This window comes from Malaclemys terrapin, chromosome 2 (assembly GCF_027887155.1).
Source record: "Malaclemys terrapin pileata isolate rMalTer1 chromosome 2, rMalTer1.hap1, whole genome shotgun sequence".
Lineage (NCBI taxonomy): Eukaryota > Metazoa > Chordata > Testudines > Emydidae > Malaclemys > Malaclemys terrapin.
Window position 1 is genome coordinate 281,487,278 of NC_071506.1, and position 16,533 is coordinate 281,503,810.

At 45.3% G+C, this 16,533-nt stretch overlaps 1 protein-coding gene across 1 annotated transcript in view; it reads right to left on the bottom strand.

Moving 5' to 3' along the window:
- Positions 1–1,335: 1,335 nt before the first annotated feature.
- MYL3 (myosin light chain 3) overlaps positions 1,336–16,533 on the bottom strand; it is a 46,168-nt gene continuing 30,970 nt past the window's right edge. Inside the window, exons 3-7 of the mRNA XM_054016740.1 lie at positions 14,938–15,087; positions 11,431–11,604; positions 7,364–7,441; positions 6,894–6,929; positions 1,336–2,163 (exon numbers count right to left, since the gene is read on the bottom strand). Coding sequence (XP_053872715.1) covers positions 6,901–6,929; positions 7,364–7,441; positions 11,431–11,604; positions 14,938–15,087 — 431 coding nt within the window. The 3' untranslated portion in view covers positions 1,336–2,163; positions 6,894–6,900. The remainder of the gene's footprint in view (positions 2,164–6,893; positions 6,930–7,363; positions 7,442–11,430; positions 11,605–14,937; positions 15,088–16,533) is intronic.

The following is a 16,533-nucleotide window of genomic DNA, read 5'->3' on the forward strand; positions in this document are numbered from 1 at the left end:
TGCAGTAACTGAGAATCCAGAGTCCTCTCTGAACCTGAGGCTCATTCACAGAATTATGAGTCACCATCTTTTAGTTAGCAAGTGAACTGTGAACTGTGTCCTCAAGCCAGGGGGTCAGGGCTTGGGAATTTTATTACCTGTTGCCCATTAAACCTGTGGAGGGTCCTACCACCTTATCCCACTTGTGAGTCTTTGGGGCTGTACTGAGCCCAGTCAGCCACATCGCTAACTGCTGCACAGAAGATATCGTGGTCACAAGTCATCAAGGGCCCCTACAAAATATGTGTACCAATGAGATACTCATTTTCATTGGTTATATCAGGTCACATGACTGGGAAACGTCAGAAGTATTATCAGCGTGGGCACGGTGACCCTGAGAATGTTCTACCCTGTTAGGCTGTATTTCTCTCCTGTTTAATATAATGACTTTGTTCGTGTTTGTGTTATTTCTTGGAAGGCTCCAACTCTCTGGAACATAAGTCGGGGTCACCCTGTGGTGAGAATTTTCCTCCCAAGCTGCTCTGGTGACCCTGCCAGGAAGGAGCAAGGAGGGAAGGGAAGCACTGCCAAATAAATGCCAATGGAAAGAGAATAAAGAAGGTCCACACTGATGGGTGGGTAGCAGAATCCAGAAGAACCCAGGCCTGTCCATCACAACCTGTAAGCAGATTGGCATTTAAGAAGGTAACTGGGTGGCTAGGGGGTACTACATATACAGCTTCGTCCGTGCCGCCAAGGTTCTATCACTTGCATGGATGGCAAGTATTTGCAAAATGTTTTATATATAACAGTGCATAGCAAATTTCATTGTGACCTAAATCATCTTGGGGGCTTGTCTAGAAGGCATCTAAGTGATGTTTTGTCTCCCCTTGGAGAAAATGGCTGAGTTTTATCTATTCAGTTGGACCTAACCAGAATCTCAGCTCTAGATTCAGATCCAAGTTTGCAGCTTGAAACTGTACAAACCGGCTCAATAGAGCCATAGGTTTGAAGGCCAGAAGGAACCACTGTGATCATGGACTCTGCATTCCTGCATAACACCGGCCATAGAAATTCATCCAGGGATTTCTGCAGTAGGGAATTAAGCTCTAAAATGTACGAACACAGAATCCAAATGTCCTGCCATCAGATTTCAAATGCATCTCAAATCACCACGTTACGGAAGGGTTGGGACCATGATTTTGTTATGCCCATCATAGAAATGAGAAATTCAGACCCCCCCAACTGCAGTTCAGACTTGTGGCTTTAGCTATCACCCCTCTCTAATACACACTTACACACACACACACACACACACACACACAATGCAACAAACAAGGAACAAAGACCCCCACCCATGAGAAAAGAATGCTTTAATGAGAAAAGCTACAATAACAAGAGGCATGTGTATTAGAACATTCTCCAATCTGAACTGGGGTAGATGTTTCACTTACTCCATCATTCAGGCTGTTGAACTGGAAGAGACCTTTATGGACAAGGTGGACTTTGTGACACCTTTTAACTAACACAAAAACAAGTTAAAATGCTCACACTTCATGCCAAAAAAGGTGCTTTCTTCAGGTTGAAACTAAACTTGCACCTTCTACATCCCAGAAGCTGGTGAATTAGGTTGCATTTGATGGTGCATTGGCGGGTATTACGCATCCCTCCCCCACATTTCCTCAAGGACCCCCGAGAATATTTCCTGCACACCAGAGAGATCTCTACACTAATCAGTGTTAATTCCACCTATTCCATCCCACTTGTGAGCTAACTTTGAAGCCTCCAATTCCTCTGGACACAACAAATGCAAAGAGATGGACACAGTTGTGTTAGGAGGGAAAAAATCTCTGCTAAATTTCAGATCTTCCAGTTCTTTTTGGTATGAATTAAGTGAAATATCCGTCCCCCCAGCCTATATGTATCAAGTCGCTGTTTTCTCTCTTGTATCAGAGAGCAATGAGAGTGCCAAGGAACTCATCATTCAGACCCCAGTTCCTTCTGATCGCCACATTTCTGTAAAGGCCACCCATCCTCCCACGGGAAAAAAAAATTATCCAGATAACCTCAGGGCTGGGACATTTTGTAGCTTTGTACCAGGAATCTGGGCTGGAAAATGAAGAGACATTCCATTACGTCGAAATCCAAGGCCAGCATCGGGGGTTCGTCAGAATCTGTCTTGTCCTAAAAACAAAGTTATTTTTAAGCACGAGGGGGGAAAAAACCCAGCAAAAAGCGAAGCCCCAACCAGCTCCAGATTCTCTTGGATCCGCACTCGGATTATCAATAATGAAACATCACGTTCGTCGGACGAAGTGGGCATTCACCCACGAACGCTTATGCTCCAATACATCTGTTAGTCTTAAAGGTGCCACAGGACTCTCTGTTGCTTTTTACAGATCCAGCCTAACACGGCTACCCCTCTGATACTTGACATCAAATTGATTCTCACTCTAGTGTTATTATTTATATTGCAGTAAGGGCCAGAGATTGGGGTCCCACTGTGCTAGGCACTGTACAAAGTGAAAGACAGTCCCTGCCCTGAAGAGCTTAGGGTCTTAAATAAAAACACAGAAAAGGGAATAGAAGAACAAAGAGGCAAAGTGACTTTCCCAAGGACACATGGCAACCCAGGGGCGGAGCCAGGAACAGTGAGTTATAGCCCAGTGTCCTATTCTCGATACCATACTACCTCCCTATCTCATTTCTTATATTGCACTCATTACTCTTAGCTGACCACACTTTTCATCCCACAGAGAGGGAACAGCATTGCCTATGCCTTGTACCTTTTCTGAGTTATTAGCGTAAGAAGTGAAAAGAGCATCAAATCTGGGAATGCTTCCCTACGGCCAGGCTGAATGTGAAGCAACAAGAGCTGGCCGAGAGCCAGAAAAGCACTTGGCTCAGAGCGCTAACAAAATAAACCGAGGATTCACTAGCAGAGTATGTAACAAATTATACTGTATTATCAAAAGTTTGCAGCAGCCGGTTGGAGAGTAAGTGGAGGGACCAGTCTGTGGTTGAGAATAAAGATGCAAACAGGCGAACTAGTTGTGATAACCAATGATCATAAACAAGAAAAACACAGATCGCTTAAGCTGCTACATTTGGCTCCAGATCCATGCTTCCCTGGGTGCTTGGGATAGTCAGGCCTGAGGCTTTGGTTTGACCCATTAATCAGAGCCACGCTCCTAATTCAGATTCAGATCTAAATCTCCACAAAATTCAGATGGATTCATATCCAGGGTTTGGAGTTGGCTTGTTATACGGTTAGGGGTCTGTTATCAATTTGGGCTCCAGATCTGAATTTTCCCAAAGCTGCGGTGGGGTGGCACGCATTTGATTTGGGACTATCGCTAAATAATAATCATGATAGCTGTGGACACAGTCCATTCTGGATGTGGGCTGGGCGGACTTAAACGTGCTAGGCATTAGCTAAAACAGTGTGTATGTTGGGATCAGAGAGAAAGGCCCGGAAGAAAGAGACCTGGATGGTGACAAGAAAACAGCAGCTGTTTAAAGCCAACTCACATTTTGGTGGCAAACTATATTTTGGAACAAAAGTACTGGAGACCTGGACTTGACTCCTACTCAAATGAACTCACGCCCTTGGGCCTCAGAGAACACAAAACCAAAAAGCTCCTGTTTTGCTGTCCTATCACCGTGGGCTGTGACAGTGTCAGATCTCACAAGCTAAGCAAAGTTGCGCCTAGTCAATACATGGGTAAAAAAATAAACCAAAGCTGAAGAGAAAGGAACTGGTCCAAATGAAGCCAATCTCTTTCCTGGCCTATCAGATCCTTTGCGAAATAAATGGGGTGGTTGGTTCTTAGGTCAAACTTTTCCCATGGGCTGTCAAGATATATATACTGGGATAAGACACTCAGAAATGTTTTCCAGGAAGGGATAAGAAAACTATGGGTAGTAAATACTGGAAATGAAGTTCAGCCAGTTTGGAACGGCGAGACTTGGGTTTGGGGTACTTAAGCTCTATTGTGGTTTGGAGAACACATTACTGAACGGGAGGCCAAAGGTACTGCCTGGAACAACTGAGGGCTTCATCTGAAAAACTGGGATAGCTGCCCATAAAGGTGGAGAATCAGTGTTGTAAATGGCCAGTGATATGCCTGAGAATAACCTTGAGTAACTTCTTTCTAGTTAGACATCCTTTTTCGTTTACCCGTGACTTCCTCCTAATCAGTTTCTTCTCATCTTCCCTACAGGGAAAGACTATGACAGCAAAGCAGGGGTGAAAGTAAAATTGAGCTTTTACCGGTACGGAGACATCTGGGCTGCCTGGTCCACGCTGACCGTGACTTCAGCAGCGATTTAAAGGGCCTGGGGCTCCGGCCGCTGCTGCTGCTACTGCAGGGTCCTTTGCTGGGGCAGAGCTTTAATGTCGCTGCCTCTTTTACGCCCCTCATCAGCGGCCCCGCCGGGTCACCGCTGCCCCTTTTGTGCCCCCCCTCCATTGGCGGCCCTGCCAGTAGGGACCCAGCAGGGCCGCCAATGAGGGACACAAAAGAGGCAGCGATGTTAAAATGCTGCCGGGGCAGCGCTTTAAAGTCAGCGGTATGGGCTGGTACTGGAAGCTACTTTTTCCCGGCACGCCGTACCGGCCCGTACCTGGCTTGCTTCCACCCCTGCAGCAAAGCCTTTAAATTATACAGCTATATTTTCTAAAGTGACAAGTGATTTTTAGGGTCCTCCGTTTTCAGGTGTCCAGCTTGGGACACCTCTAAGGGACCTGATTTTCAGAAAGTGCTGAGTGCCATCTTCTGAAAGAGAGGCCCTTTTAGGGTGTCTTACATTGGACTACCAAAAATGTAAGCAACCTAAATCACTGAGTTTTCAGAAGGTAGGTCACGGGGTCATTGTACTTTAGTTCCAGTGCAGTGTGGAAAATTATGCGTAAATCCCTTGAACGGAAGTTCTTGGCCGAGTTCCTCCTACAGCCCACTGACAATGTTCATTCCCAGTGACTGATCATTTGCATTTCACACAATGATGGGTTTTCCAAGCCCAACTCAGAGACATAGATTGCTTCCATGCTCCCCCCATCCACCCTCTTCTCAAAGGCCTATATTATGGGCAGCTAGTAAGAGATAAGCCAAAACTAAGGGAGAGTTTCATTTTACTCCCCCCAAAATTGGTGGGGTGGGCGATCAGACAAATGGTTCTGAATTGGGCATCTCATTATCAGGGTAACGGGGATACATTATTTCCAGCCTCTTGTGCAATTAACTATTGATTTAAGAGCTGAAAATCTAGCCCTGAAAGATCTCGCCTCTGAAATGCCCGCACACCCAAAAGTATGGAAAACAAAAGTTTTCCAGAACAGAGATGGAAGAACAAATTGGAAATATAACCCTGGACAAAACCGAAATGAAAACATAGCTTCAGATTTCATAATAAGAACATAAGAACGGCCGTACTGGGTCAGACTAAAGGTCCATCTAGCTCAATATCCTGTCTATCGACAGTGGCCAATGCCAGGTGCCCCAGAGGGAGTGAACCTAACAGGTAATCATCAAGTGATCTCTCTCCTGCCATCCAGCTCCACCCTCTGACAAACAGAGGCTAGGGACACCATTCCTTACCCCATACTGGCTAATAGCCATTAATGGACTTAACCTCCATGAATTTATACAGTTCTCTTTTAAACCCTGTTATAGTCCTAGCCTTCGCAACCTCCTCAGGCAAGGAGTTCCACAAGTTGACTGTGAGCTGTGTGAAGAACTTCCTTTTATTTGTTTTAAACCTGCTGCCCATTAATTTTATTTGGTGGCCCCTAATTCTTGTATTGTGGGAACAAGAAAATAACTTTTCCTTATCTACTTTCTCCACATCACTCATGATTTTATATACCTCTATCATATCCCCCCTTAGTCTCCTCTTTTCCAAGCTGAAAAGTCCTAGCCTCTTCAATCTCTCCTCATATGGGACCCGTTCCAACCCCCTAATCATTTTAGTTGCCCTTCTCTGAACCTTTTCTAGTGCCAGTATATCTTTTTTGAGATGAGGAGACCATATCTGTACGCAGTATTCAAGATGTGGGTGTACCATGGATTTATATAAGGGCAATATTCTCCATCTTATTCTCCATCCCCTTTTTAATGATTCCTAACATCCTGTTTGCTTTTTTGACTGCCGCTGCACACTGCGTGGACGTCTTCAGAGAACTATCCACGATAACTCCAAGATCTTTTTCCTGATTCGTTGTAGCTAAATTAGCCCCCATCATATTGTATGTATAGTTGGGGTTATTTTTTCCAATGTGCATTACTTTACATTTATCCACATTAAATTTCATTTGCCATTTTGTTGCCCCATCACTTAGTTTTGTGAGATCTTTTTGAAGTTCTTCACTGTCTGCTTTGGTCTTCACTATCTTGAGCAGTTTAGTGTCATCTGCAAACTTTGCCACCTCACTGTTTATCCCTTTCTCCAGATCATTTATGAATAAGTTGAATAGGATTGGTTCTAGGACTGACCCTGGGGAACACCACTATTTACCCCTCTCCATTCTGAAAATTTACCATTTATTCCTATTCTTTGTTCCCGGTCTTTTAACCAGTTCTCAATCCATGAAAGGACCTTCCCTTTTAAGGTTGACCATTCACAAGGGTATTTGTCTTGTGATCTCCTGAAAATGATCTGAAGGGGATAAATATCCCCAGTATATAAACTGAACAATAGATACCACCTCACAGTGGAGGGCTAGCTGGTCAGGCAATTCTCCTCAGCATCCAGGGAATCTTAGACCGTGTCTTTGGAAACAAGGTCTTTGGAGAAAAAGGCTGAGTTCCAGCTACGTGTGACCCCACACCCCCAAGATGAGGAGGAGGCTGAAAAACCAACAGGGAAAACTGAAAAAATGATGGGATTGAGGGATGAAGAAGGAAGAAGCTCACCTAGTGTTCAGTTGGTCATGATGTGCTTCACAAAAGCTGGAATGAATAGAAAGAGATCGTTTAGCATCTATTTCCTTCACTTCGGGAGCATTCTGCATCTGTTCAGCACTGTTGTTATTTAATTCCATTCCCCTCTCATTGTTTTGCATAATGAATGCAATTTAGCTTTGTATATAAGCCCCCAGGTGCCATGGTGACAAGTGCTCTACAGATCCTTAAGTTAATATCTACAGTATGTTCTAATGGCCTCTCTAGCCCATATCTGAGTGGCCAGCCCCAGCTGCTTATGCGGAAGGGACAAGGAATCTCATTGTGGACAATGGACTTGAACTGGATCACGGCACCCAAACTTGGGGGAAGGTCAGATCCAAATCATAGCTTTGTGGTTGAGGCCCATCATTGAGCCAAACTTTCGCAGGCCTATTGACACCAAGCCTTGTGAGATGAATCCAACCCTAACCACCTCGTACCTTCATAGTTGATACAACCATTGGCATCTTCCTGGCCAGCCATTAGCTTATCGACCTCCTCTTCACTCAACCTCTCACCTGGATAGAAAAAAACAAATTCCTGCTCAGTGTTTAGGAGTGTTGGTCCTGCTTTGAGCAGGGGGTTGGACTAGATGACCTCCTGAGGTCTCTTCCAACACTAATATTCTATGATTTTATGTGTCCAAACCATCGCTTGGGTCGGGTAGTGGTCACCGTCCAAAAACTGCCTACACAATAACAGCACCTTCTTATTAATCTTAGCTGCTATCTGTCTGTTTTTCTGTCTTCAAGTCATAGCTGCTGACTTGGTGTGGAGAAATCAAACTTTTCAATTCTCCCATACAGGTGTGGGAGAGAATCAGATTCTATGCTACCTCGCATACCTTCTTCATTTCCAGCTGCAGATCGAAGTAGCAAAAAGAACCCAGATGAAATAAGGTGTTGTTAATGTGCGTTTTTAATACTTGAGAAGTGCGCAGGTGCTATGGTGATGGATGCCACATAAGAAAAGAGAGAGAGCGAGAGATCCCAAGTTGAGTTTGCAATGTTGAGTGTTAAAAATCCACTTTAGGGCTTGCAAACGGAGGAAATTTGATCTAAATGCCAGTGACTCTGAACAAATGTGGAAATCCTCACCATATCATTTTCACATTATCACCTTTCTAAGTATAAACATACTTTAGGGGCAAAATCTTAAAGCCCTGAGGACCAGATTTTTAAATGTGTTTAGGCACCTGACTTCCACTGAAATTAATGAAATCAATTAAAATCAATGGGACTTTGGCATCAATGGGACCTTTTCCCTCAGTTATCACTCAAGGAAAACTCATAGTAAAGTCACTTCAGTTTAGCTTTGAGTTTTAGATCCAGGAGGGATCCAAGATGTAACCCAGGACCTCTGGTCTTTCAGGGTCTGCTCCCACTCCCACTGAAATCAGTGGCACAACATATATTGATTGAAATGGTGCTCTTGGGAGCAAAGCATGGAGCCATCTGGAGAGGTAAAAGAGACTAATTTATAGAAATAATGTATTTTAGATAGTACTAACTATGATTATGATTTACAATGTTGCCAACTCTGGCAATTTAATTGTGAGTATAATTTTCTTAAAGCCCCAGCTCCAGGAGTCCCGTGATTAAGTGAGAATCTCAGCTCTCCTTTTTTTCTAAAAAAGTGAGTTTCTAGTTGTAGGGAAAACCCTAAGAACAAGACCCAGGTTAACCTAATTGCTCTGAGACCAGAAGACAAATAAAAAGAACCTAGTTTATTTTTTTTTAAATCTCATGTTTTTAAACTGATCTCATGATTTTTGAATACTTCAGGTTAGCAACACTGTAATTAATATTTTTATGGTAGTGCCTAGGGACTGCTTAAGAATGTGGCCGCATTGTGCGAGGTGTTGTACAAAGAGTAAGAGACAGTCCTGGCCCCAATAGTCTAAATAGTAAGACAGATTCAGGGTAGGGGACAAGGAGCATAACATACAAGTGGGGTGATCATTTGTGATGGTTGGCAAATGTCATGTTAGTGCCACGATTTTTCTTTTGAGTTCTGCTGTGTTAGGAGGGGATCAGAGAATGGAAAGCAAGGGGACAGAGATGACTTAAAGAAGGAGGTCCGGGCAGGGCAGAAGAGGGAGGGGGGAGAACGGAGGGCAGTTGGAGTGAGGCTGAAGTGAAGATATTTTGGCAGAAGGGTTGGGGAGAACAATCAGTCAGTACAGGGCACAGGCTGTCCAGAGTCCAACCTGTAGGAAACATCCAGATGACATCATCAGTGCCTGGCCAATCCCTGCTACAGTTTCTGCACGGGCTTCTACTCTGCCTGGCCCTGTCCACAGAGCGGGAGGCCGGAGTGTGGGTCCTATTGCCTCCATAGACTGGGAGTTCTCCCCTGCACTGTGCTGGTTCTGTGGGTGGGCCCCATCTCCCCTGCACAATCTCTCCTGCCCCTTGGTTTGGATTGAACTTTCCTGCCCAAGTGACCACAACATGAGCTGAGCATTTAGCCCATTCCCTAGCTCCTGGTCGCACCTCCCTGCCCCCAGCCTGCCATGGTCTCTGCCCCCGAGCCCATTCCAGGCTTGTCTGCTTGTCTCCCCCTTGGCTTTCCTGCACCTTAGCACGTCCCATTTGAAACTGAAGACTGGCGCGGTGTCTGCTTTAAAATCTGAATTCTTCAGGACGGCCCCATCACAACTGCCCTGGACCAATCTGGATTTCAATGCTGGTGTAAACGAAAGCAGAGTCAGGCCCATGGACTAGTCACATGACGAAGGGCGCTTCTTCCTCTCTCTGGGCCCCTGTTTCTTCTCCCAGCCTGTGTCTGTCTAGTCTCTTTAGAGTGTAAGCTCTTTGGGGGCAGGGACTGTCTCTTTTATTGTGAATGGGGCCTCGGACTTTACTGGGACCTTTAAAGCAACCCCATAATAGCAGTATATAATAATCACCTGGCGCAGGCCCACAATGAGCTGTCTAACAATTTTACCCAGCTTCACATACCCGTTGCAATGAAACTTCAAAGTCGGATGCTGACAAAGCTGCCCACTGATGTGCAGAACGGGCCAAATCTTCAGCTGGTATCAACTGCTGGAGCTCCATCAAAGCAAAGGAAGCAACACCAGTTTTCGCCGGCTAAAGATTTGGCCCTGTTCAAAAGTCCTTTGAAGTCAATGCAAATCTTTCCAGTGACTTTCGTGGGGTTTGCTTAAGGGTCTTATTCAGCTCTGTATGTGACTGCCAGGAAAGTATGTTGCAATGAAAGTGTCCATGGATGTGAAGTCACACTCAACAGGTTTTCTATTAACTGCTTAATGGCGAATTGGAAAGCTTTCCCCCCGACCTATAGAGCCAAATACATGCAAAAAGCCACTTCAGATCTGCTAATCAGTAACAAAAGACGTGTGCAGATTTTAAAATGTTGGTGTCAACCTATTTTTCAGCTGGAAAGTGAAATTGTCAGGTAGCTTTAGCCAAAAATATAGATGGCGTTTAAACTAAAATATACTGGGCTGGCTTCACCGCGGTGTTAATCCAATTTTACACCATTGATTTTGAGTGCATTGGGCCAGCTGGTGGAAATCTATATCATTCCACTGAACCCAGATTTACACCACTTGGGGCTCTTAGAAGTCTTAATCTGAATTAAAATGTACTGACTTTTTTGCTAACTCAATGATTTTCCTTTGGATTGAAATATTCCCCATTGGGGCTTGAAAGTCAGACATTACAGTGTTGTGCTGGGGCAGGAGAACCAGAAAGGGGAAATGTCTAGCTAAATTGTCAAAACTGAGCAAACTAGTTTCTTTGTCCAAGACGCTTTGAATGGACGCAGCTCCCCTGACCTCACTGGCATTGGGACCACTTGCCTCGGCACTGAATTTGGTCTAGTGTGACCAGATATCAAGTGTGAAAAATCAGGACGGTGTGTGTGGGGTGGGGTGTGGGAGGGTAATAGGTGCCTATATAAGACAAAGCCCTGAATATTGGGATTGTCCCTATAAAATCGGGACTCTGGTCACCCTAATTTGGACCCCAAAGTAAACAAACAGCGTAAATGGTGAAAAGGGAATTTGACATTTAAAATTCTATTTTAATCTTGTCAAGTGTCATTAGCAGAGATGGACCTAAAATGGAATGACTTCACCATAAGTCTATGCAACTAAAGAAAAACAACAAAGACACAGATGAGTTTTTCACAGTTTACAAAGAAAGTGTCTTCCAGAGCTGGGCAATTCTTTGGCCATATGCATTAACAGTTATTGGGGGAATAGAATGATAGAGCTAGAAAGACAGAACTCAGAACTCGGAGAGAGAGAAAACCTGTGAACATTTGAGCTGAAAGACAATGATCCTGAGCTGGAATCATTTTAGGACTTCTTAGAACCCTTGCCACTAGACGATGACATAATCATCCCAGATGCTTGAGTGCACCTGTCTTTCTGTCCAGCAGAGAGCAGTGGTGCACATTCACACCAGTCGGTAAGTTACCAGCTGTGTTGAAAAGACCTCAAAGTTGAAATTATATGAAAAAAGCTTCTTCTTACCCAGGGTAGCCAAAACATGGCGGAGTTCAGCACCCATGACCGTTCCGTTCCCCTCCTTGTCAAACACCCGCAGGCCTTCCACAAAGTCCTCATAGGTGCCAGTGTCTTTGGTCTTGGAGATGTGCTGGAGCATGGGCAGGAAGGTCTCAAAGTCAATCATTTTGCTGTTCATTTCTGTAAGAGCACAGGTTCAAAAGAAAGATGTGAGAGATTCTGTGGAGACGGCGGGGCTCAGGGCCATTCAGAAGGTGAACAACACCTTGCAGAAAGTGTGTGCTAGGGAGCTTGGCAAACTGTCAACTAAATGGAAGGGCAGGAACATGGGACCATGATAATAACAGAGAGAGAGAGAGGGAGAGAGAGAGAGAGAGAGATGTATGGAGAATGCTAGATAGATGGATATTTGCAGTGATGTTGTAGCTATGTTGGTCCCGCGATATTAGAGAGACAAGATGGGTGAGGTAAGATATTTTTACGTCAACAGAAGTTGGTCCAATAAAAGATATTAGCTCACCCAGCTTGTCTCTCAGATAAATGGATGGATGGATGGATAGACAGATGGGTATGAATGGGGATAGATAGATAGAAGGGTATGAATGAGTGTAGATGGACAGATGGGTATGAATGGAGATAGATAGATAGATAGATAGATAGATAGATAGATAGATAGATAGATAGATAGATAGATAGATAGATAGATAGATAGATAGATAGATATGTGTGAGTGTGGATGGATGGACGGATGGATGAAAGGGTATGAATGAGGATGGATGGATGGAAGGGTATGAATGACTATAGATGGACAGATGGGTATGAATGAGGATGGATGGATGGATAGAAGAGTATGAATGAGTGTAGATGGACAGATGGGTATGAATGGGGATAGATGGATGGAAGGGTACGAATTAGGCTAGATAGATAGATGGGTATGAATGGGGATGGATGGATAGATGTGTATGTGTGGGGATAGACAGGTGGATGGATATGAATGGGGATGGATGGGGAGATGGATGGGGATGATTGGATGGATAGATGGGATGGATAGATAGGTGGAGAAGAATCAGGATGGATGGATAGATAGATGGGATGGATGGGTGCATAGATGAATATGTATGGGGATGGATGGATACGTGAGCATGATTGGGGATGGATACATGGGTATGTATGGGGATGGACAGACAGCATCTGCAAGTATTTGAAATATGTAAATGTCAAGGAGGGGGAAACAATTGTTTAGGGTTAATCAATGCTTATTAATTAAGACCAAGTAGAGGAAACTGAGCAAATGAAAATGAATATCTGGAAAACAGCCCTGGCAGTGGAATCAGTTTTGCTGTGCGGTTGTCTCCCAAGGGCATCAGAGCGGTGGTGGCAGCCCTGTAGCATAGGCATGTTTAAAACTGGGGAGCAGCAGGAGAGGGGCTGGTTATCAAATGGGCCTTTTCCATCTCTAATTTCTATGATCCTGCACCCCCCATACTGAGATAAGGAACGAGGTCCTCGTAAGGTACAGTTCTTTCTTGGATAGCCCTGAAGTCCACCCTTGTGTCATCAGCCAAACTTGCTGTATCTTGATTTATCACAATTATTCAACAAGAGCCTGATTCTCCAAGGTGCTGAGAGGCCTCCATTCCAATTAGCTTAAATGGAGGTGGCAGACAGCGTGGGCAGGTCTGCAGGGCTAGATCATAGTTGTGGGTCCGGGAGTCTCAGCCCTGCATTTCTATGAGCAGATATATTGTGTGTGGGGAGCTTTCAGAGGAGACCTGAAAACCCAACACTAAAGTTCACATGACACTTTTTTTTAAAGAGCAGGGAATGCCCTACAATCCAGTCTACCTATCTGCTCATTTGACCCTCAGAATATCTGAGCACCTGCTAAACATAAATTAATGGAGATATCCTATCTCCTAGAACTGGAAGGGACCTTGAAAGATCATCAAGTCCAGCCCCCTGCCTTCACTAGCAGGACCAAGTACTGATTTTGCCCCAGACCCCTAAGTGGCCCCCTCAAGGATTGAACTCACAACCCTGGGTTTAGCAGGCCAATGCTCAAACCACTGAGCTATCCCTCCCCCCTAATGAATTTCATCCTCAAGGCAATCCTGTGAGGCAGGGAAGTATCATTATCCCCATTACAGAAATGGGGAATCGAGGCAGAGAGAGATTAAGCGTTGAGGGCTGAATGCACAAAAGGAGATAGGTGCCCATGTCCCTGTTTTAGATACCTCAGTCCCCATTTTGGGAGCACTGCAATGCTGAACCCTGTAGGCACCTAAACACGCTTGGCGCCTATGTTTCTGCAGTGTGAGTTTCCTCATCACCTATGTTTCTGCCTTTGGACATGCACATAGCTGCCTCCTTGGGGGTGCCTAGGGGCCTGAGACCCAGAGCCGTCCACAAACCGGTGGAAAATGGGCATGCCGATGCCTCGGTCACCAGAGGGGCCCGATCCAGCAGGCGTGCCCAGAGGCTACCTGCAAGTCCTCAGAGGGGAGCTTACCCAAAACTGAAGGGAGCGGGGAAGAGGAGAAGATGTAGAATAGCCCTTCCCTCATAACTTATGGCCCAATGGTTAGGGTACACATCTGGGAGAAGGGATCTGAACAGGGATCTTCCACCTCTCAGGTGAGTGCTCTAACCTTTGGGCAATGGGCTTTTCTCATGTGGGGCTCCCTCAGTCTCTCCTGTTACAGACTCTTTAAGACACACAGCGAGAGGGAGGGCACACCCACATGAGCATGACCCCATAGCCTGCTGGTTAGAGCACACCCAGGATGGGGGAGATCCAGGATCCAGATTTCCTGCTCCAGTGGGTCCTTAATTATATATCTGCAATGCAACAGCTTCTCCACTTCAGGCAGAAGGAGACATGAACCTGGAATCGCCCACATCCCAGGTGAGCACCCTCACCACCGGGTGAAAAATTATGAGGAAAGGCCTCTTCCTCTGGCTTCTTGCTCAAATGGCATACGGCGCCTAACTCCAAGGAGGGTTCTCAGCTTCAGAATCACAAGCAGAACTAGGTGCCTCCATGCAGCTGGAACTTACGTGCCTATCTCTGTGAGAGGGGACACACCTCTCTGGCCAGCATCTCCCAATGGCTAGCTTAGGCAGTTGCCCGCCTAGCGTGGTGGCTTTGGTGAATAACAGTGCAAGCCTAACTCAGGCTTTGAGAATCGCCATGATTTTTCCAGGTACCTAGAAGTTAGTTGTTGTGACACTCAGCATCACGCCTAATTCCTTTTGAGCACTCAGCCCTAAGTGACTTGCCCAGGAAGTGAACGGTAGAGCTAGGAATTGAGATCAGAGACCCCAGATTCTGCTCAAGTGCCTTGACCACATGATCATCACTTCTCATTGCCCCTGATTGACTTGGAGCCACAGAGGAGGCTGTTCCAGGTTGTTATGTTAACCTCAATCAATCTTTCCACCAACGAAGGTAGACATGATCTAATTGGCCTGACAATTTACTCCCTGAAAACAAACAGAAAGAGGGTCACTGACCTTCTGGTTTGGGTCTGCCAAGGACTTTGAGGACCTCAGCTTGGGTCGGATTCTGCCCCAAAGCCCTCAGAACATCTCCACACTGTGCATATGTGATCTTCATCTCAGATTTAGGAGTTCTGTCGAAGAGCGAGAAGGCTTCCTTAAATTCTGGGAGACGCAAAGAGAAAAACACAAAGCGAGAGAGAGAGATAAAGTAATAGCCAACCCAAACCTTCCCCCCAAACCCTCACGCAACCTGACCCTGAACTTTTTGTTTTGCAATTTGGAAGAGTTGATTAACATTGTTGCGGTCTGATATGTTTGCATTCCTCCTCCACCACACTTCCTGCTTCCATCCGGGAATGGAATTAAACAGGTCAAACGGTTCTTCTTGTGGTATTTCCAACTCAGGGGAAATACAGGAAAGCTCATGGGAAAGCCAGACCTTGAGCTCTATGCAGACCAATGAGAGTGCTCTCCCTGGCCCAGAACTCTCTTTGACTTCAATAGCAGCTCTACATGTTAGTTGCTTGGGTAACAATCCTCTGCGTGAGTCATCAGTAGGGTTTTACAATACAGGAGCGTTCTATTCCATCTGAGTTAAAGGAGCATCTCTACTAGCTGGTAGCATTTGTAGACTGTTATCTTGTAGTGGATGGTCTCTTGACACTCACTGCCAGTGTGGGGACCAACCCCCAAGACTTTGGGGTGCTTATCCAGGGTGAACCCTACCTCTGACACTTGAGGTGACTAATTATAATACAGCCCCTTCAAGAGGTATTGTCAGTAAAGACAGGCTAACATAATGGTCTAACTGTACAGTCCCTGCTCAGATAAAAGCCCATTGACCATAATAACTGAACGATGATTGAAAGAATTCAACCTAAGAGAACTATATAGTGAGAATAATGACTGCTAAAGATGACCAATGTAATAGTAGTTAGCAACCAACTAGAAAGCTTCCCTCTTGGCAATCTGATGAAGCAACGGTAGAATGGGGAGCATTAGTGTTGCTATTTGAAAGCCCTGGGAATCAGAAAGTCTTGTAGGCCTTAAAAGTTAAGGACTAGATTCTGAGCAGCACAAAGGAGGAGCTGAGTAGCACAATGGAGCCAGAATTTGGCTGTAGTTGGAAGGGAATTCTCATCTAGCGTAAAGCTGGTAGGAATCGGTTCCTGTACCAACAGGTCACCTTTACAGCACAGGGTGTGTGTCAGGGACAGGCAGAGGCAGGCCATGGGCATGCAGGGCATAGCAGGACAGAGCTCCCCTCTCCGCTACTTCAATGCACAGTTGGCATATGATCTCTTAGGGATCGTAAGCCGTTGTCATAATCAAAAGCAGCCCCTAGGCTACTCTAGCTGCTGTTGGGACAGCTTGAAAATCAGCGAATAACTTCCTGGGTGAAAACATCCGTTCAATTAACCTCCAGAAAACGTTTCCAAGAATGACAGACGTTATCGGCTGGTGGATTTGAAAAGTTCTGCTCTGTGATGGGGAAGCGACTTTGCAACACTAGGACGGTCAAACTTCCTGTTTTGCTGTTCCCGCATGAACTTTGCTTTGCTGTTAATGTGAGGATCTTGTAGTGCGGCGATAAACATATAACCTCGT